General features: G+C 43.5%; 1 protein-coding gene across 2 annotated transcripts; it reads right to left on the reverse strand.

Moving 5' to 3' along the window:
* Window positions 1-1,864: 1,864 nt before the first annotated feature.
* Window positions 1,865-22,103, reverse strand: LOC119649519. 2 transcript variants are annotated; one of them, XM_038051703.1, is made up of 5 exons: window positions 21,853-22,103; window positions 21,665-21,790; window positions 2,255-2,386; window positions 2,055-2,198; window positions 1,865-2,003 (listed from the first exon to the last, which is right to left on the reverse strand). In XM_038051703.1, the coding sequence occupies exons 1-5, from the start codon at window positions 21,878-21,880 to the stop codon at window positions 1,927-1,929; spliced, it is 507 nt and encodes a 168-aa protein (XP_037907631.1). In that variant the 5' UTR covers window positions 21,881-22,103; the 3' UTR covers window positions 1,865-1,926. The 2 variants fall into 2 exon arrangements, with proteins under 2 accessions (XP_037907631.1, XP_037907629.1); XM_038051701.1 differs by having other exon boundaries at window positions 21,665-22,097.
* Between the last annotated feature and the right edge of the window lie 1,511 nt (window positions 22,104-23,614).

Consider the following 23,614-nt stretch of genomic DNA (forward strand, 5'->3'; position numbering starts at 1 on the left):
TGGCTCAGCGAATTCTTTAACCGGGTTATTCAGGAAGAAAGAACACCATCTGACTGGCAAGAAAGTACCACTGTTCCAATATGGAAAAAGAAAGGTAGCCCAGCAGAATGTTCAAATTATCGTCCGATCCGGTTACTTTTCCATACCATGAAGATTTTTGAACGCATTCTTGATAATCGTATTCGCGAAATCGTTGAAATAACCGTGAATCAAGCCGGATTTGTCAAAAACTGCGGAACTACTGACGCAATACACGCTTTGCGGTTACCCATGGAGAAACACCGTGAGAAACATCGCCCCCTTTACATTGCCTTTGTGTATCTGGAGAAAGCGTTTGGTATGCTTTACGACAACACTTCTTCTGCTCTACCACGATCGGAAAAGTAAAGTTCGAAGTATGGCGGGTGTATCAAAACCGCTTCGTGTCTCTATTGGTGTTCATCAAGAAAGCGCCCTCTCACCACTCCTCTTTGTTCTTGTTATGGACTCCGTCACACGGGATATCCAACGTACAGCGCCCTACACACTGCTTTATCCAGATGATGTTTTCCTAGTATCTGAAAGCAAAAATGATCTCAAACAACTTGTTCAAAAATGGAGTGATCGCCTCCTGCAACACGGTCTCAGATGAACTGAATTTTTGACTACCGATCCCCATGAAACAGGCACAATCACTGTCAGCGGCAGTGATCTGGCCAGAACTGAGTGATGTAAATACCTCGGGTCAACATTATCAACCAATGGAGAACTGCGTTATGAAATTGCTTCACGCATTAACGCAACCTGGATGAAGTGGCGTTCCACAACTGGTGTTCTTTGTGATCGACGTATCAACGAACGTCTCAAATCTAAAATTTACCGCAATGTCGTCCGTCCAGTCGCTCTCTATGGTTCTGAGTGTTGGCCAATTATAAAAGACAATGAACGGAGTCTTGCGGCAATGGAAACGAAGATGTTGCGTTGGACTAGTGGCGTCACACGTTTAGATCACATCCGAAATGAGGATCGTTATGGAGTTGCACCGATCGTGGAAAAACTGCGAGAGAGGCGTCTTCGATGGTATGGTCACGCCAACGAGAATTCACTTGCCAAGATTGGTCTGAACATCGAAGTCGATGGTAAACGACCAAAAGGCAGACCTAAACAACGGTGGCTTGATACGCTAGATGGAGATTTGAAAACCTCGAGATTGCACCAGTTCAGGGATTCGATAGAGCTAAATGGCGAAATCGATCACGACGAGCCGACCCCACTTGTGAACGAGACAAAGGCTGAAGAAGGAAAAAAATTAAGATGTGAAAATCAATAAGGAGGTGAACATCAATTAAGATGTAACAAATTATTAAGTACGCCATTAGCATTCCGTTAATAATTGTTTATTAAACATTTAGAACGATGGTTCAAAATGCTTATTTTCAGCTTCGGAAGTGTATCAGACTATTTGCTTATTTATCACAGAATTTGATTCTATGACAGTTCTGATGAAGAAGATTTGATTGACTACTTACAGTACCGCATATTACTTCCAAGAGAATAATAGCGCCATCCTTACATAGAGAGAAATATCAAGTGTAGGCATTCGTAGCAGCACCGGCAAGCGCGTTTCACATGACTAGTTGGAAACTGATTACAAATCAGTTTTGTTTTAGTCGACCCATATGCGGTTTCTCATTCCCACACGAAACGGTTGCAGACCCAACGGTTTTGTAATATCCATTGAATAGAAGTTATTATAATAATAGCATGGAGCTAAGTTACTGAAAAGTTGGGTGATAAATCTTACTCGGGTATTACTTGTGAAAAAATAAATATGTTCAATATATTTTTTGACTCTTTTCGAAAATATTAAGAATTAAAAACGGCGTTGACAGGAAAAATAGTCTTTTAATTCTAAATATAATTTGATATTTCATGTTCTCTCTAGATTCACTTTTCAAATCCGACAAATAACTGGCATTGTCCTCGCCTGCTGTTGCAATCCGTATTTTTGTCCAGAAGAATATCTGCGAAATAAAAATTGATCAATTGGCTAATATCAAGGGACCTGCATTTACCTTCTGGTTCAGTGCAGTTATAGAACCATCTACTTTTGTTTCTCCATGCATAAAGGCAAAAGGATTTAACTTCCGTTAAGTCGGACGCATCGGCCAACAGGAGAGGTTCTGCTACACCTGGGATTGAAACATCCAAAAGTCCATCTAGAATTTATCCTTTTGAATATTTAGAGGCGTAAAAATGTATTCTTCGAATTTACTTGTTTTTTGTCGAACTACAATAGGCGTGGGCCAAAGTGGGGAGAGAATGTCAGTTAGATGACTCTCTAATCCCAATGTCGTGGCACTTGTGTTTGTTAGCCAGGAATACGTATTCCCTCCGCCTGCAATCACTGAAAGTGGAAGAAACATAAATATAAATATTTGCTTTTAATGAGTGGACATTCTTTTATTTAAATTGTTGAGCATTTTATCAAAATAATAAATATACTACTATGAATTGCAGATTTCAAAAAGTCAGAAACCGGAAGCACGGCAATTCAGCTACGAAAGGGTCGAAGCTTCAATTCTCAATATCCAACCAACTATCTTCAAGATTCAACGAACTTGAATACGAGAGTGAATGAAATAGGACACTAGTAAGGTGGAAGGTAAAACGATTAATAAGAAGCAGAGCACATAAGGGCATCCAAAGTAAAAAACAACCGTGAACGAAATCCTGAAATATGTGATTAAAATGTCTTCAAGGAGCCTCACACACACACGGCTCGGGAAAAGGAAACTTCAACCACAAAGGAGAAGGGGCTACAGACTTGCCTGTCCAGGAAAAGCGAAGAAAGGGAGCTGGTGATGTGGAAGCAACTGGTCTAATTCTATGAACCTGGGAGGCTTCCCAGTCGGCGATACCGGAAGGCACTACGAAAGAAGGCCAAGTTTTTTGAGAGTGAGGAGATGGGCGTTTTTCCACCACCAAGTGTGGCGATATCCAAAGATATCGGACGCAGAAAGCGTAACTTTCGGCAGAAGATGCGGACAAGCTAGTAACTCCGGTGACATTCACACTGGATGCAGCAGATTTCTCAGTTAGCGGCGCTTTTTATATCATACTTCACTCACGTCTAGAAGCATAAAGGGTAGTCAAATTAACCTGCAGCTGGCAAAACTGCGGGACCCTCATTATATAATTCTGGTATAAGAGACATGGGTTCGTTTCAGCAAAATCTGTGATATTGGATCAGTGAGAAGAGCTAGGGTTTTCTTCTATTAGAAATCCTCGAGACCGGGGGCGTACGTCCTGTTGTCAAAATTGTTAGAGGCAATCATGCTGGGGCAATTCTGTTCCCGGCGCCCGGATCACGGTCAACTTACAATACCAGGTTAATGGCAAGAGGAGAAACATTATAATTGCCTCTGCCCTATGATTTTTTAGATCCTCCGCCAACGCAAGAGCTAAGGGATCTGGTAGTGTAGAATCAAGTGGCCTAGAACTCTCAATAGGTTGTAATGCGAATGTTCTGCATATTTATTGGGGCGGTAGCAAATACAATACTAGAGGAGAGAAGCTGTTTGATTTTATCACTTCAGCTGGTTTGACGACGTAGGATGCGCCCCTATGATCGTGGGGCCAAGAAGACCTAACAGTCTGCACTTCGAAGTTGTTAGAGTTGATTAGAGATTTGCGAGTGCTAGAAGGAGTCTGACTCTCAGATCACGGTTACTGAGAATTTAGTCTATTGTAGGCGACCATTCTGTAATACAAAGGCGGGATCCTAGGAGCACGGATTGAACAAGGTGCAATGAACTTCTTGACAACAAAGTGCAGTTCCCTCGCAACCAAGGACTCACTTGACGATAGAAGATCAATTGGAAACTCTGAATCACACACTTTAAGAATGCTTTGAAAAGGCTTATACTATTTCCCGAGGCCAAAGCGGTGAAAGGGTTCCATGGTGGAGAACTGCAAAGACTCAGGAAATCAAGACAGACTTCTAAATATTGCTTGCAAAAGCAATAACACTGGTTAAACTACCGGAACTCATAGCGGGAATATAAGAGGCTTGTGAAACGTTCGAAACGAGGGTGCGGATGGAACTTTAACGAGCTTCAGAGTTCAGTCTATACAGGCTCTGTTGGAAGTACACCAAGCGGGAGAACAGAACTGGGAAGAAGAGGATTGGTGCAATTGGGATGCAGCGAAAGCGTTTGTTATAAATGAAAAAGCGAGAGTTGCTATACATTCCTTTCAATAGTTCAAAACATCTGGCATGGATGGCATCTATCTAGCGATGCTAAATATGCGTATAGAGCACTTAGAGCTACTTCTAAGAAATATTTTTCGCGAATGTTTTCCTCTCTTTCTAGGTGCTTTTGCTTGCTCTTGCTACGTGCTTCCCTCTTGGCAGAAGGTTAAGGTAATCTTCATACCGAACCCTAGGAAAGATGACTATTCAAATCCAGAACTTCAGACAAATCAGCTTAATATCATTTTCGTTGAAATGTCTGGAGACTGGTCGCACCCACTAAATGGCAACCAACATGCCCACCTACGTTGAAATTCCAGTGAGTCTCCTATTTACTCTTTGGTTATAAAGAGTGGAATTTGTATCGTGATTTGACGTCGGGCACCAGTCGACTCAGCTGTGAATGAGTACCTGAGTCGAATCTGGGTAATAATCTCGGGCGAGCGCAATGCTGACCACATTGTCTCCTACAGTGTACTGTAGTGTACCGTTACGATATTGCATGAAATGCTCTAGCACACTTCAAGGCTCTGATCCAAATGGATTGTTGCGCTAACGATTATTATTTCCGAGTTATCACAATCTCGGCAGATGCCGGATTTTACCTAATACTAGCACTAAGTGCCAAGCATTTAGGCTCGGACGATCCTACCTACTTAAAAACTAAAGGGGCACTGGTGGTGGTGGCCGGTGGTAGGTCAGTGGGAGAATCCGTCGAGTACCCCCCGCAACATCGAGCACGTATGCAGAATGGTGTACTTCTGCATGGTTTGAACCAGACTGTGCGAAAGTCCCAGGACATCAAGGGAAGCCATGAGGGATTTAGGTACAATACCTGTAGCTGACAATATTATGGGAACTACAACCACCCGCTCGAGACGCCAAATTTCTTTGATTTCCCGAGCCAATGGCTCATAGTTCACCTTCTTCTCCACGTATTTCCGTTCAATGTTGCTATTATGGGGGATAGCAACATCAATAATATACGCGGAGCGACCCGTCTTGTCAACTAGCAGTACGTCAGGCTTGTTGGGTGCGGTATGGCGATCAGTCAGAACTTGCCGGTCCCAATACATGCTGTAAGCAGAACTATCAAGTATTGCTTACGGCTCATATCGGTAAACCGGACATGTTCCCGTGATCAACCCATGCTTATATGCAAGGTTTTGATGGATAACCTTACATACAGCATTATGCCTGGTGATGTATTGCACCGGCGCCATAACAGTACAGCCAGAAATGAGATGGTCCAACGTCTCTAACGCCGAACCACACATTCTGCACTGGTCGTTCTCCACCCGTTCTTTCATGATGAGCTTTTTATAAGCTCGGGTGGCGACCACGCCATCCTGAATGGCACACATGAACCCCTCCGTCTCAGCAAAGAGCTCCCCAGCACACAGCCACCTGTTCGACAGATGCAAATCGACAAATGGCTGCCAAAGACAATTCACGTGTTTACCGTGCATTGCCTTCGACTTCCATTCCTCGATCCGCTCCTGGTCCGACTTCACCCCAGTCAGAGGATTGAAAGATCGATCCTTCAAGTTAAGTGGAGTCAGTCCACAGTCTGCCTTACAGACAGCCGCATGCAAGAGACTCGCCTGCTCTTTACTGTAAAAATAAGCGCGCAGCGAGTCGACTTGGCGATGATGTTGTGCCGCCACGTCAACCACGCCCCTACCTCCGATGTCACGAGGCAGGTTCATCCGCTCCACGGCCGACTTTGGGTGATGCATTCGGAATTTGGACATAGTTGTCCGTATCCGCCGCTGGACGTTTTCCAGGTCGGTCTTCGTCCACGGCAATATTCCGAATGCATAAGCCAGTGAAGGGATAGCGAATACATTCAACGCGCTTATTTTATTCTTCCCCGAGAGATGCGATTTCAGCACCAGCTTTACACGTCGCAGGAATTCGGACAGCAGAGCTTCCTTCAGATCACCAACTCGAGCATGGGTTCCTTGCAGAATTCCTAGGTACTTGTAGAAGTCTGTCTCGGTCATAGCTTCGATGTGGAGGTCACCAATGCTATGTCCGGCATGCGGCTCGTGATGACCTTTGCGAATGGCTTGGATTCGACATTTGTCTAATCCAAACTCCATCCGAATATCACGGCTGAACATGTCTATTATTCGCAACACACTTCTAAGATGGTTGTCAGTACCAGCATACAGCTTGATGTCATCTAGGTACATCAAGTGTGTCAGTTCGCACTTAGCACGTAGGCCATATTTTATTGCAAAACCATGCCCTCTGGCATCATTCAGTAGCCATGAAAGGGGGTTCAGTGCCATACAAAACCAAAGAGGACTCAATGAATCCCCCCGGAAGATGCCCCTCCGAATACGGATAGGCTCTGAGGTATTAGCACCCTCAGATGTACGGACTAACAAGGTGGTATGCCACCCTTCCATGACTGTCGCCAAAAACTTTATTAGTTTCGGATCAATGCGATACAGATGTAGGATGTCGATTAGCCAGGTATGCGGAACGCTATCAAAAGCCTTGGCATAATCGATATAGCAACTGAAGAGGTTTCTTTGGCCTCTAGTTGCTTGTCCTACAACTACCGAGTCGATAATGAGTTGCCCTTTGCAACCCCTTGACCCAACTCGGCAGCCCTTCTGCTCCTCGGACAGAATGTTGTTGGTCTCGAGGTGCGCATTGATCCTTCCACTAATAATGGACGTGATGAATTTGTAGAGGGTTGGTAAGCAAGTGATCGGTCTTGTGTCTGCGGGGTCCTGCGCCGTGTCCTTCTTAGGGATAAGGTAGGTAATTCCCGCAGTGAGGAAAGGTGGAAATTCCTCCGGCCGACTCATGACCTCATTTATACTGCGTGCCAACCGACTGTGTACGCTGGTAAATTTCTTATACCAGAAATTCTCCACCCGATCCAGACCCGGGCCCCTCCAGTTCTTCGAGATGTTTATGGCTCGTCGAACTTCCTCTTCGGTAACATCCGCGAAATTCATGCCAGGTGTATTGGCATGGCGGGTGCCTTCGGCGGTGATCCACGCAGCATGCTCAGCATGCTGGGCAGGTAACCCCCAAAGTCCACCCCAATACTCTTTCGCTTCCGTCACCGAGAACTGTATTGTCTGGGCGCTCTGTTGGGATTCGTTGAGAGATCTGAAAAAGCTCCGCTGGTTCCTCGCGTATGTTGCATTCTGGACACGTCTAGAATAACTTTCGCCATACCGTCGTAACCGACTGCATATGACAGAAAGTTTCTGTTTTAGTGTGTCCAGAATTTCAACTACGGGTGTCTCACAGGGGATGGCATAGTTCCGGTAAACCCTCTGCACTTTATTTCTCACCCGTCGGCTGGCATTGCCAGTGCTGATCTGAATCAGTCTAGCAATGTCCTGCCTTAGTGAGTCTCGCCGACGTTCCAGACGAATTTTCCATGGTGGATCTCTTTTGTCACTCAAACCAATAACGCGAAAGCGAATCTTCTGACCGTGCAATCTGATAGCCGCAACTGCACCACAATACACAAGTGATTGTAGTTGCAGCAGCGACATATCAGCACACAGTCGAGACGCAATCTCATCATTGATTTGAGATAGAATTCCCGGAGTTGCTGGAGATGCATAGAGCCTGGGAATACCTGGTCTATGCAAAGGATCCATATCCGAGAATTCTATACACGCTCTTTGGAATTCGTCCCGAACTTCAGCGGAAACCTCAGCTGGATGGTGGAGAAGAGTGCTTCGGCAAGTACTGAACCTGTTGCCTGCAGTGCGGCGTGATGTTGTTGATGCCGCCGCCTCTGCCCTCATCGACTCTCGGTCACCAGTTTCCCCGATGACTTCAAGTCGAACACGTTCCCTGATGGTGGCCGGGATTGTGTCACTGCGAGTGATGAAGCGGTACTGGTCTGCGACTCGCTGCACAGTCACGTGCGCGAATTGCGGGAAACGCTCGACGAATCTCTGGTGCAACAAGGGGCGGTAAGATGTTGTACCCGCCCCCGCCGTTATTTCGTAGTAGGAGCGGATGATGAAGAGGTTCATTTCTTCAGTCCATTTCATCCGCTTCCTACGCGAACCTGCTGAAGTGGTCGTCACAGATTGTGGCGAAACAGCTGCAGCAGGCGGAGCTGTGCTCCTGGTCGTCGTGGCGCCTAGACGTCGAACCGCCCCACGACTAGCGGTTTCGACGCCGTGCTGTCCATTACGACAGCCCGACCCAGTCACCAAGTCAGACGACTCCCGCCGGTTATCCGTACCGGACCTTAAATTTCTTCTTCTTCTCATTGTTGGTGGTGCATTTTATCCCTAGCTGCCAGGTGTGTAGATAGCTTCCTTAGTGAGTAATCTGCAAGACTGCAAAGTTCCTGCACTTTCCTCACCTACCCCCTGAGACGCTGCGGTGGCGTACAGCCATTCAGACTGAAGCTATCCATCCCTCCTCCTTTCACAACCGGGCTTGGGACCGGCTTCGGCGGAGTTATTATTATTATTATTATAAAGATAGAGAACGCAACTCTGAAAGGCCAATGCGCGATGGGGTATTTGTGGACATTGAAAGGGGCGTTTAACTCTACGCCCTTCCAGATGCTATGTGATGCCGACAAAGAGAATGGTTTAGTGATACTTTAATTAATACCTAATTAACCTAATAACGAAAGCGAAGAAAGGCTGCCCTCAAGGAAGTGTGCTATCACCACTTCTGTGAAGTATGTCGATCGACTCACTACTATGCAAACTACAAAATTTGCCAATACACGTTCAAACTTATGCGGAAGATGTGGCTGTGCTAGTTCTTTGTCGAGATCTCGGAACGTTATGTAGAAATGCACAACGCGCCGTTAATTTGATTGACAGTTGGTGCCTCAGGCATGGACTTTCAGTAAATCCAATTAAAACCACAATGGTATTATTTATAAAAAAGGGGAAACTGAATGGTTCATTCATGGCGGGAGAGAGGAGAGGTACAACCCTTTAACTCTCCGAAGATTTCACTTCTAGTAGTTATTCTAGACAAAAAGCTTCTTTGGAATAAAATTTTAACGAGCTTAGGCCTCAGGTAGTAATGTGGATATATGTTGCTATCATTAGACCGATGTTCGCTAATGCATCCATAGTGTTGTGGGTTAAGATGAAACAAAAGAGTTGCCCCTGTATTGTTGGTGCCATGAGCACGACATTCGGAGCAGCTCTGAATGCATTACTCAATTTGCAGTCCTTGGATTTGTTTATTCAGCACACTGCAATGAGAGCAGCTCATAGACTAATGCGATTAGATTAATGGGGAAACAATGAACGTAAGATACACTGTGTATTCGAAGAGTTATTGGGAGAACTGAATCCAGAATGATGTTATCTTGAAGCGAAGTGTAAACTGAGACCAGAAGAATGCGTGTCAGGTTATACTGAGTTCTTCTACACCGATGGTTCAAAAACAGAACAAGGCTCTGGAGCGGAGGGCTACCTGTTGAACAAACAAAAACTATAGGCTATTCCCCTGAGAAAATATGCAACGATTTTTCAGGCTGAAGTGTATGCGATCCTAGGGGCGGCAACCTGGATGATTGACGAGCAAATAAAGGAAAGGTGCATCGCAACCTGTAGCGATAGTCGAGCTGAGTGAGGGCATTGTGTAGTCCTTTGATTACTTCAAAAATCGTTCAGGAATGTAGAAATCGATTAAACTCTGTTTCTAGATTCAATACGGTGTCACTACTCTGTCATTGTGGCGTAGAGGGAAATAAAATCGCGGATACTTTAGCAAAAGAGGGTTCCTCCATACCTAGACCGGAACCATCAATTAGAGTGTCAGAAACATTGGCTAATGCTGCTATCAACAACTGGGAACAAGCTTCCTATAATGGCAGGTGGCTGAGCCTTAATGTTGCTAAATAGATCAAACTTTTCCTGTTAGAACCAAACAAATGTAATGCAAAATTTATTCAGTCGAAAAGCAGGAAAACTTGCAGAAATATAGTAGGCACCGTGACCGGTCATAATTCATTAGCTGGGCATATGTTCAGAATAGGAGTTATCCAAGATAATATGATACATGTCCATCTCTCTAATGAGAATGCGAGATCAACGGAACATTTTCTATGTGAGTGCCTCGCCCATGGACCCATCAGACATCAGATTTTTGGTGCTGATGTGCTACAACTGCCTCGGGTAGCATCACATCCAGTAGCGCAAATCCTGCGATACATAAACGAATCCAGAATATTCCGTTATACGGGGGAATCGACTACAATGGACCTCTAAGGTCTGAGTGTTCAAAAACTTTGCCCCTCCCCGCCTTAAACACACATACACACCTTTCCAAAGTGCCCACAATAAGAGAAGAAATCTGTGTGCTCTTCATTTCATTGGCGGAGGCTCCCAACCTACAGCAGCGGAAGCTAATGTGGAAGAAGACGAAACTTTCTGGCGATGCTGCACTATTAGGTGTGGTAATATCCAGAGAAATCGCGTGCAAATAAGCGATAATCCAATTAGACCTAAACTGGACGCAAGAAATCCTGCACTGCATTATGTCTACAACAAATAAGGATTTGTAAAAGTAACTAGGAGCATACCAAAACTTCTCCATGTCTACTGGAAGCGAGGCTAACAAAGTTGTAGGAATGCCCTTCTATATTTCTGGTGCAAGGGGAACTGAAAGGTGAAAAAGAGACTCCAAGGTTATGCACAGTCATTACCTCTCTTAGAAAACCGGATGGGACTTTCACGAAATCCAAAGTTGAGTCTCTGCTTTTCGAACTACACCATCTGAGGGAACAGCTGATAGAAATAGAAGAGAAAGATTGGTGGTTTCTGCGAGACTTTCAAAAGGTCATAGACGCGATATGAGTCCCTATTCAAGACATTGTTGACGTTTTGGTACCCACAAATCCCTTTTAATCTCTTTTTACAATAAGCGAAAATACTCTGAGTGTATTCTTAAAAATCAATTCATAATGTCGGCTAAAACAGTACAAGTACGTGCTTGATTGAAGAGGTATTCCCCACATCAAAGTAGAATTAACTTCTGCGCGATTGTTCCCCCTACTGGCAACTATTCCAATAGGTCATTTACAGTAGAATTGGGGGGTAGTCTCTCAGATAGGCAGGTCGAATTCCGAAAAGCGAAGTCGATGTCTACATGATAAATATAATAACGAAAAGTGCGGAGGTAGCAATGGAGGCCAATAAATCTTGTGCGATGGCAAGGAATCTTCAATTCTGCAAAATAGATCAAATTATTTGAAAGTTCGCCAAATTATATACTCCCAACTATCTGGTGCGTGTTGTTATACAATCCCTTCTAGAGGGGTTGTTGTGTTATGATTCGGACCGCGAACATAAAACCTATCATAAGAACAGTGGGGTCCTCTCATAATGTAGAACAGCATTTTGACTTCAAAGCTTCCTCCTCATTGACTTCTTGTTCTTGAGTTCTTGGCTATAAAAAGTTGATCTCGTGCACGCAGAGTACAAAACTGAGATAGTTAGAATCGAAACCAAGAAATAGAACCTCCACGATATTCGCAAACAATACTCAAATACCTAGGAGTCATGATTGCCTAGAAACTACAAACCACGCCATGAGAAGTATAGCAACAAAATTATCTCGAGTAAATATTTCCCTGTCAGAATATTGGAAAATCTGTCGACTACTTATCCTGAGGGTTGTTAGCTCGATCTTGCTTTATGCAGATCTTATCTAAGCCTTAGGAAATAATGGGAGCTCCCAACCTGTATGCTGGAATTGCAAAAGAGGCGGGACTTATCCATATATTCTTCTCAGGGAGGCAACGATCCTCTTCCTCCACAGAAAGAAGTCAAGTAACACTGAGCATCTTCGACAAATTACAGTTCAGAAGCCTCCTGTTGAAATAAAGGGCGCCTTAATTTATAGAGTTCAGCCCATGTGTTCTCATACGAACGATATAAAAAGTATATATAGATAAATAGTTTTAGTATGGTAACCGCCCTTTTCTAGAATTTATACATAGCTAATAACATGAAATGCACACATACTACTATGTGTGTAAAATACCCAATGAAAAATGTACATAATAGAATAATGGTTCAATTAATAAATATCTACTAAAAAGAAACAACAAATTCTTCGTTTACATACGAGTATATACTTAGATGCACAGTTTGGAAGACTACAAAGTCTTGCAGAAAGAGAACGTATTAAAAAAAAATACGATTCCGATTTTAATTGAATTCTCTATATAAGTTTCCATAATCTCGTTATAAAAATTTTCGCGTGAAAGATACGCTTGTAACATACATTTTCCAATCAATTATAACCCTAACCCTTTAAACCTGTCTTTTTCTTCCGCTATAAAATTTGTTTTAGTGTAGAAAAGTTACGTTCACTCGACGCACCCATAACTGGTAATGTTAAGATTAACTTTCAAAGTTTAAAACTTTTAACGAAGATAGATCAGCTTGTAGGATATACTGAAATATTTCATGAAAAACTTGCCCTTAAGTCCGCTTCCGCTTCCCAAAATGAGTTCTGTTTTTAATTAAACGGTATCAAACAATTCCGCATATGTTCCCGATAGGATGCAATTTTCTTATACGAACGAACCAATAATATCATCAATCACACAAAATCAATGTAACCTCTCGTGGACCAGCCTCTTAAATACATTTTCGTGGATAAGTTACGTATAATTCAATTTTCGTTTCTAATAAAGTTTATAGCCTGTTATAAATCTTGTGTTGCCTTTAAAAAACCTTCCCGCTCGGTCCGAACACGTAATTCACTCTCTTGACCTGGGAACTGATTTCCGACAGGCTTCTAACTGCAAGGCTTCGGTCCAGGTTAAGGAGCGTCACAATGAACGGAGACGTCGGATATAGTGGAGAAAGATGCTTTCTATGAGTAATAAAACACGGCTCATGCGAGGCTTCCTAAAGGTGACATTGTGATCTGAATGCCAAGGTGGATCTCACAACACCTTGCGCGGGCATGTGATGGGGAAGAACAGTCTTTGTGACCGTAACGGTAATGGTGACAGATTCGTGGATTTCTGCAACTTCCACCGCCTCGTCATTGGAGGGCACATTGTTCGAGCACAGAGCCTGTCATAAGGTCAGTTGGGTTTCAACTGATCGACGATCGACGCCGTACGGGCAATCATTTCGACCACTTCGCGATCAGCAGTAGACTTTAGATTTGCCGGCTGGATGTGCGTAAGAAGAGACGCGCTGACATCGGCCTCGAAAGAGATCACCATCTGATAGTCACTTACGTCGCTTGCGTGTTACATCCACCACTTATTGCAGGGCCGGGGAGCCACGTCCCCCTAAGTTCAGCATCGACCGCTTACACGGCCCAGCTGTTGCTCGACAGTATGAGGGTTACCTTGCTGATCGAGGGGCACATCTACTAAGTAAGCCGTCTGAGAATATCGATGAGCATTGGACCGCCATCAAAAGTGCTCTTATTTCGGGTGTTACACAGGTCGCCCGTCACGTCCTGAGAGGGTGTCATAGGATCAGGCTAACTGCGGAGTCATGGAAGCGGACCGGTGAACGGAAGGCATGGAAGACTCTAATGACCGTTGCAAGTGATGGAGGGTGTCAGGCGCTCAAGCTCTGACACCGAGCGAAATCTCGGAAAGTTCATCGTAGTGTACGCCGTGACAAGAGAGAATTTGCTATTGCGCTGGTCAGGGAAGCCGAAGATGCCACAGAAAGGAATGATTTCAGAACTGTATACCGCATCACGAAAGAGCTTGAATGAAGTCGCAAATCTTTCGATGGTGCTGTGAAGGACGTCAACATTCTCCTCCACATTCACGATGATGGACAACTAAAGAGGCGGAGTAAACACTTCCCCAGGGTTCTGAACCGTATCACATCCGGTGAAGCTCTTCCTCTTATGGCTGAAATGGCTAGTCACCGTAACATGCGAACACGGACTGTTCCTCCAAGCATAAGAGAAATCATTTTGGCCATCAATGCACTCAAACGGAGTAAAGCCGCTGCGCTTGACGCTTTCCCCGCAGATTTATTTATCGATGCACCTGCAGTTACTGCAGATGTTCTGCTTCCACTTGTGCGGAAATGTTGGGAGTCCTACCGTCGCAAAATAATCCTGGAAAGCATCAAAGAACATCTCGAAGGCTAGATCGATAGTGAGCAGGCTGGCTTCCGCTCTGAATCCTCCTGCCTTCACCACAGAAACACCCTACGGATCATTTTGGAACAGTGGCCGGAATTTAGAACTTTGCTGGCCCTGGTTTTCAGGGATTTCAAAAAAGAATTCGATATCGTGAACGTGGAGTATATCTGGAGTGCTCTACTTAGGAGGGGAATTCCGAAGAAACTAATAGCTAATATCAGAATGACATATAATGGCCGAGGTACCGCAGGTAAAATCTCCGAGGATTTTGAGGTCCAAACTGGAGTCCGCCAAAGTTGTATCCTGTCACCGGTATTATTTCTTCTTGTTATCGGTGACACTCTTCATGCTGCCAACACGCTGATAACATCTGTTTGCTCTCTCACCGGGTCATGGACATGGCAGATCCACGATGTTAGCGTTCAAAGCCTTGAGGATGAATTTGAGTTTTCTTGGTCTTCCTCTCTAGGTTATTGGAGTCAGCGGTTCGGTGTCCGATGAGGTGCCGGCATTAAATTTATATGTTTCTTCCAGGGATTTAGTAGAGATTACCGCCTTATCAGCGGGGTCAGCAATCCAATGGCCTTGGTCACCTTCGTGTGGTGTTTCTCGTAACCCAGTATTCTTCATACTGTTATTAACTTTTCAGATCGGGTAGTTGCAGGCAGCTGTATGGTCAAACTAAGGTATAAATCTCTGAACTTTAGTGATTTTTCCGTTACAAACTTCTCTTTTGAGATGCAGGGTGGCCTCAAAGAGTATTTTTTTTTTTGGTTTTGGGGATCGATACTTTTGCCATTCATGGTGTGCTTTACATTTGAAGCGCATCAAATACAGGATACAGGTGGTCAAAGGGTAGTATAGGTCCCGGGGCGAAACGTGGATTGGTACCCACGATGGAGAATAAAACCTGGGAAATGCCTGCTGAACCAACACCAACAGCTCTACTACCAAACCCTATCTCCACCTCCACGTGGTGACCGCTGGGAGCTCTTTCTTGACGAAAAGCTGCAGACGGAGAAGGATGAAGGCGAGTCTCCCGCGCCTAAAAACGGGACAAATTGTACCAACTGGTCCTCCAGGTTGGGGGTTGGGTAGGGCTGACAACCCTACACGGAAAACAACTTGTTACGAAGCCACAACAGGAGCCTCGGATAGGACGGATTTTAAAACGCCGGACCCGGCAACGACAAAGGAACAACGATTTGCGCATTTTCTCATGGAACGTGCGCTCCCTGTACAGAGATGAAACTGAGCAGCTAGCCGATACCCTGTCCCAATATAGGGCTGATGTAACAGCGTTGCAAGAGATGCGATGGACAGGGACCGGTTTCCTGGAGAAGAGCCACTACACCATATATTATAGCGGTCATCCAATAAACCATGTGCTCGGAGTAGGTTTCTTAGTCAGCCAAAAAATGAAACCTGCTGTTATCAGCTTTGAAAGCATAAGCGAACGGCTATGCACTCTGCGCTTGCGAGGCAAGTTTAGAAATATAAGCCTCATAAACGTTCACGCCCCTACAGAGGAGACTGCAGAGTCGGAGAAGGATACCTTCTACGAGACAGTAGAAAGAACCCTCGAAGCCTGTCCCAGATATGATATTAAAATCATACTTGGGGATTTTAACAGCCAAGTAGGGAAGGAGCCCGTATTCAGGCGATACGTTGGCTCCCATAGCTTACACGAAAAAACAAATGATAACGGACTGCGGACTATTCAATTAGCAGGGTCACACGAAATGGTTGTTGGAAGTACCTGGTTTGCGCGGAAAGCGGTCCACAAACATACGTGGGCCTCTCCACATGCGACCACTTTCAACCAAATTGAGCACGTGTTGATCGAACGCCGCCACCTCTCAGCCTTGATGAATGTCAGAACATATAGGGGGGCCAATATAGACTCGGATCACTATCTCGTTGGCATGGTGCTCCGAGCTCGAATAAAAATACCACCTAGAATCCCCTCTGACAATCAGGTGAGAGTGAACACTGAAGCCATCCACAACACAACCCTCCGCGACACCTATAAGAGGGAAATGGATGCCGCAATAACCGCAGTCAACACAGGACCTGGAGATAAAGCATCAACTAATGATCTTCACAACCACCTGAAGAACGTTATCATGGATACGGCCACAAACATACTTGGCCCCAGCCGCAAAAGGAATCGGAACGGCTGGTTTGACGATGAATATAAGCTAGCAACGGAACGGAAGAATGCCGCATACCGAGTAATGTTGCATTCTCAAAGAACGCGGGCACGCGCAGAGACTTATCACGAACTCCGTCGAGCGGAGAAGCGACTTCACAGACGGAAAAAGGAAGCCTGGCAGAACCAACAAGTCTGCGAACTAGAAAAGTACAGGGAGCAACCGCACCAGGCGCGCAAGTTTTACCAACAAGTCAGCAGGATGAAGCCTTATACACCTCGATGCTCATCCTGCCGAGACAAAGAGGGAAATCTGATTTCCGACAGAATGGGCATATTGGAGCGATAGGTTGAGTACTTTGATGAGCTACTGAACAACCAGAACATCGGCGAGTTGGAGGTCCCGCCAACTGAAGACGACGGACAAATACTGCCACCACCAAGTTTAGGAGAAACAGTCCGTGCAATTCATCGGCTAAAAAATCATAAGTCGCCAGGAGCCGATGGAATTACAGCCGAATTGGTTAAATATGGAGGCGACCAGTTACACCAAGTGGTTCACCAACTTGTGCTCAAGATATGGGACAGCGAATCATTGCCTGACGATTGGCAACGAGGCATCATCTGTCTCATACATAAAAAGGGAGATATCACACAGTGCAGCTATTATAGAGGTATCACGTTGCTGAGTACCATCTATAAGATATTCTCCACTATCTTGCTAGGCCGGATAGCCTCATTCGCCCAGAACATCATTGGCCCATACCAAAGAGGCTTCACTCCAGGCAAATCAGCAACAGATCAGATTTTCTCTCTGCGGCAAGCGATGGAAAAACTGTTGGAATATGGACAACTTTAAAGCCGCCTATGATAGCATAGCCAGGGTAAAACTATACACGGCCATGAGAGAATTCGGTATCCCGACGAAATTAATAAGACTGACTAGGCTGACCCTGACCAATGTGCGAGGCCAGATAAAAGCAGCAGGATCACTCTCAAGACCATTCGACATCAACAACGGTCTACGACAAGGGGATGCGCTATCATGCGTCCTCTTTAACCTGGCCCTCGAGAAAGTGATCCGTGATGCTGAGGTGAATGCAAGAGGTACGATCCTCTTCAAGTCCACCCAACTACTGGCCTATGCTGACGATATCGACATCATGGGAAGAACCACCCGAGACGTACAAACTGCCTTCATCCAGATCGAGCAGGCGGCGCGAGATCTTGGGCTGCACATCAATGAAGGCAAGACAAAATATATGGTGGCAACGTCAGCACCGAAGACGAATCAACCAACAACATCAAACCGCACTGGTCAAAGAATAAGAATAAGAAGAAGAATAAGGATAGGAGAATACAACTTTGAGGCCGTTGACAATTTCTCCTATCTAGGGTCGAAAATCACAACCGATAACAACTACGATGATGAAATCCGCGCACGGTTGTTGTCAGCCAACAGAACCTATTTCAGCTTACAAAGACTGTTCCGCTCGAAACGTCTCACCATAGGGTCAAAGCACTTACTGTACAAGACTATGATCTTGCCAGTCCTCATGTATTCCTCGGAAACTTGGGTTCTTAGCAAGAAAAATTGCGAACTCTTGGCCGCGTTCGAGAGAAGAATCCTCCGAAGAATTTTTGGCCCCCTACATGAGGATGGACGATTTCGTAGCCTACACAATGACGAAATCTATGAGCGATACCATGACTGTCCGGTTGTGGATAAAATCCGGCTCAATAGGTTACGGTGGGCGGGTCACTTAATCCGTATGGATGAAGATGATCCCACCCGGAAAGTCTATAAGGGCAATATCTATGGTAGGAAAAGAGGACGAGGCAGACCCTGCCTAAGATGGAGCGATGGAGTGGGCCAGGACGCCAGACAGCTTTTAGGGATATCGAATTGGTGGACCTCGGCGCAAAACCGGGATGTCTGGAGTTCCTTATTAAGGCAGGCCTAGACCGGATACCGGTTGTTGCGCCGTTGATGATGATGAAATACAGGATAGAATTCCTGGGAGCACTAGGGATCTATTTGGAGCAGCGTGGGGAGCCGGTGTGACTGATTCTGCACAGGTGGTGTCCGCCAAGAGAAGTATGGGATTATCGATGTCTTCGTTTGATTTAAGCTTGATGTTTGGGCAGAAGGTACTGTTAACAAATTTTTGAAACTTGCTCGATTTGGTTTTCGGATTAGTTAGTTTGTCGGCTTCCATAAAGGCGTCAAGATTGCTGCTTAGGGTGATGATGGTAGGCGAGTGATCTGAGGAAAGATATCACTGAAACTGGTGAACAACAGCATTGCGCCGCACTGCGGGTTCAGTACTTCACCATCCAACTAAAGTCTCCTCTCAGCTTCAGGTCGAATTTCAAAATATAAAATTTTCGGAAATTGACACCTTACATAGACCAGGCGCCATACCAGATAATGCCATCCCTAAGGAGTAATTGAAATTTTGAGCACAGTCAAGTAAAAGCTTTCTGTTGTATGCAGTCGATTGCGACGATACGGCGAAAGTCACTCCAAATATGTTCAAATTTTTCAAATCACTAAACGAAGGAATCCCAAGCGTCTATACAATGTAGTTTCCGGTACGAAACTAAAAAAATATTGGAGTGGAATATGCGTGAGCTAAGTGGATTACCGCCGAAAGCAACAGCCATGCCACTATAATGAGCATGAATTTTGTGAATGTTATCGAAGAGGAGGTTCAACGACCTATAAACAGCTCGAAGAATTTCAGGAGGCCTTTTTCTGGAGTGAGTATAGAATTTCTGGTACAAAAATCGAGTAATTGGTCAGTCGTAGGGATATCAAACTTCCGCACTTCGGAAATTATCTACGTTATCCCTAAAAAGGACGCAGTGCAGAATCCCGCCTACACCAGAACAATTACTAGTTTACCAACCCTCAACAAATTCATAACGTTTGTTATCAGAGGATCAATGCAAACTTAGAGGCCAACAACATTCTCTCCGAGGAACAGTTCGATCAAAGGGTTAAAAATAGCAATTCATTATTAAATTGGTAGTTGTATGACGGGCAACTAGACACCAACGAAATATTTTGTTGTGATATCGATTCTATTAAATACCCATCCGCATATGTAGAGACATTTTCCAAGAGTACTCATTGAGTCCTCTTTAGTTTTTATGGCACCGAATCCCCTTTCATGACTACTGAATGATGCTAGAAAGCGTGGTTTTACAATCAAATATGGCCAACGTGCGAGCTGACACACTTTATGTACAACGACCTACCTGACAAACGAAAAGGATTAACGATTGGCGCATTTTCTCATAATATGTACAATGTAAAAGTCCGAGATCCACAGACAAACCTGAGACTCTCCAAACTGATTGACCACGTGTTAATCGAAAGCCATGACCTCCCACCTTAGATGAATGACAGAGCATAGAAGAGGGCAAAATAGACTCAGATCACTGTCTCGTTGGCATGGTGCTCCGGGCTCGAACAACACACCGCCTAGAATCTCATCTGACAATCAGGTGAAAGTCAACACTGCAACCATCCACAGCACTCCGTAACACCTATAAGGGGAAATGCATGCGGCAATAACCGAGTCAACGGAGGTCCTGGAGATAAAGTATCGACAAATGATCTTTACAGCTTCCTGAAGAACTTTATTATTGATAATGCCACAAACATACTTGTTAAAAAAAAAATCGGAACGACTGGTGATGATGATTGTGAGCTACCGGCGGAATGCTGCTTAACCGGCAATGCGGCAATATTAAAGAGGCAACTTTACAGACGGAACGAGGAATCCTGGGAGAACCAACGGGTTGAACCCGAGAAGTGCAGACAGCAACCGGAAGCCAGGAGGAAGAAGCCAAATATACCCCTGTGCTCATCGTGTCGAAACAAAGAGAAAAATCTTGAAAATGTGTTTCCCGACGGTTGGACTAGTCAACTGAGACCGATAAAGATGGGAGAATACAACTTTGAGACCGTTGATCATTAATTTTAACTAAGATCGGATATCACAACCGATAATAGCTATGACGACGAAATACGTGCCCAATTGTTAGTAGCCTAAAGTCTATCTCAGCTTACAAAAACCATAAGGTTAGGTTGTGGATAAAATCCGACTTAGCAGGTGCGAATTATCCGGAAAGTTAATGAAAGCAATATCTATGGTAAAAAAAGACGTGGTAGACAATAAGCAAAAAATATTTAGTGAAAATTTTTTTACAAGTAGTAGCTTTCACATTATTCATGTTCAAATATGTCGTTTTTTCATTGAAAACCCAGTATTTTTTAACGATTTTTCGCAAACAACTCGAAACATACATTTAATGTAGAGATATTATTAAGAAGAAACGAGCCATATTAAATTACAAAAAGAACGAAACTTTACATTTTTTATAGGTGCAATATAGACTCAATAAAAACAAAACCTGGTTGTCTCATATATATTGAAACTAAGCCGAATCCCTTGAGAATTTAATGTATTTAAGCCCTCGCAATAAATTCTGAAAATTTGGCGGATACACAGTGTGTAATTTAAAGAAAAGTCTTTAGTATCAGTTCTACATGAAATGCATAGTTTTCGAGTTATTTGCGAAAAACTGCTGAAAAACACACGTTTTTTTCGATAAAAAATTACATTTTGAACATGAATAACTCGAAAACTACTACCTGCACGAAAAATTTTCACTAAACACTTTTTGTTTAGAATTGACCATTTTATCGATTTCTGTGGTTATTTTGAAAAACAAAAATTTACACCCCCCGGTCCTGACTGAAAGAATTCGGAAGTTGAAAGTTTTAATGACTGGACTATCCATCAATCATGCTTGAATATAAATATAACTAGTGTAGAAAAAGCTTGGAAACGTCATTAAATTGATAAAATGTTGGTTACAAGAAGAAAGAACCCTTAAAAACTGAATAGCCAAAGATAAAAAATCACAATCCTGACACTACCCCAGGTTGGGCGCAATTACAGGCATATGTCATTTTACAATAATGTTATAATGTCATTGTAAGACTATCTTAACTGTTGCCTTGGTTATCTTCAATCTAGTAATGTAATGCGTAGGTGTCAAAAGGTTATCTGACCCGATTTTTTCGTTGGGAAACTACAGATAAAGTAAAGTGTTTCCGAGAACTGGATTTTTTAGTTGAATCGTGTACTACTTGCCCGCTGTATACCGAACAGTTCCTTCGCCATATCCATTAGTAAGCACAATGTTTGCATCATTGGTAGCCATTACATAGAACTTCAAATGGAGCTTATATTCTTTCGTCTGGTAGTTTTTGATCGTTTCTAGGGGGAAAAAGTGCAGACACTTATGCGAATCTATATCAAACTCCTGACATGTTGCTAACTTCGAAAATGGCACTGGATTCCTATCATGGACACTATCACTGAATCGCGCACAGAATAGAATAAAAGTTACAAAAATCACTATTCCCGTTGCGTACATTTTTCGATCGGAGAAGCTGGCTTCACACTGAAAGCAACTTGTAAATTCTCCAAGACGACTCGTTTGATAATATTCTTGGTAGCTTGATAATGTGATTCACTGTCTTTATTGACCGACCGGTTTTCTCAGACGCCAGGAAACCCAGTAGTTCCAAGTATCATGCATTATTTCATTTCGGCGCAAAAGGTCGTTTTACTTTTGTCTATTTCAATTCGTTTTCCTACATATATGAATAGAACAGGTTCATTGATTGTGATGACCACAATCGCATCACGAAACATCTTTGCATCTCAGATTTACCTTTGATACTTTACATTCCAATAAACGTTCCTGACAAACAGTTGCTGAGCTTCTTACTTAGCATTAGTAAGTTAAAGGTAAGAAGATATACTAAAGTATGAAAGAGCTGAAAGGCGGAGCAAAGTCAAGAAGGTGTTTCGTACTGTAATTCAGTATCCATTTTACTAATTGTGTTTTTACCTAGATACATCCCGCGACAAAGAGATCGTTCATATTATAATGATTAAAGGGGTTATTTACTCTTGCAATTTTCTTGATTTTTTCTCGACAACTTAGTAACTGTTTATTAAAAAAATGTCAGCAACATCGATTGATACATGTTGTGGGATATTTATAAAAAATAAAGTTTTGAGAAAACAATTTTAAAATAGCGGATGGGAATGGCCTGCCCACCGTAAGTCATTCCCAGAAAAAGCAGAAAAAGTGCTGCCACACGAAATCTCAATAACAGTTTATCCAAAATCAAAATTTCACAAAATTCCATTAGTATATCGTATTGTTCACGCCACGGTTTAAACAAAATGTTTACTTTTTCGATTTGTTAAATTTTCAATTTTTTTACTTAAAAAAATATAGCAAAACTAAAAATCCTTAAGTTAACGACTAGCTATTATCATAATAAATAAGTGGTAAAAATTTGGCGTTGATTGGCTTAGTGGTTTTCCCGTAATCGTGTCCACTGCGAAGGACTTTCACAAAAACACAATTTCGAGGTAAGTTTCAAGTTTGGGTTTTTCATATTAAAAATTTATTTATTTACTTACGTCGAGTCGTCGGTTCCAGTCATACAGTATTCTTTTTACAGATTCCAAGCATCGATTTGATGCTGGCTACAAGCCAATATAGTTTCTCTTGTAGGCCCAACTACAAGCAGCGTACACAACACGAAGTTTCGAAAGTCTATACACAACTAAGCGGGAGCTGTGACAATAACTTCGGACCTAAAGCTTCAATGGTTATGAGACTTGGTGAGAACTTCTTGAGATAATGAATGCAATAACATTTTTCGATTTTCACTGCCATCACTACTGTACATATATATATAATCCCCCAAAGGAAAGCCCAGTGATTAAAGAGAAACTAAGTATGTGGAATAATGTTTCAAAAGGGCTGAGGTACATTATGATATGGCTGATTTGCGGAAATAATAATAACTTTACATATTCTGGGAAATTTTAATAATCGGGCTTCTCACACACGTCGCAGAACTATAGGACAATAACGGTTTTTAGTGGGTAACACCACTGTAAACGTAAACGGAAGCTAGACGCTTCAGGCATGAACGGTTCCGTGTATTCCTTACATAAGTGCATATAAGTGGCCATTCGTCCCATTTGTACCTAACTCGTAACGCTTATTCATTT

This window comes from Hermetia illucens, chromosome 2, assembly GCF_905115235.1.
Source record: "Hermetia illucens chromosome 2, iHerIll2.2.curated.20191125, whole genome shotgun sequence".
NCBI lineage: Eukaryota > Metazoa > Arthropoda > Insecta > Diptera > Stratiomyidae > Hermetia > Hermetia illucens.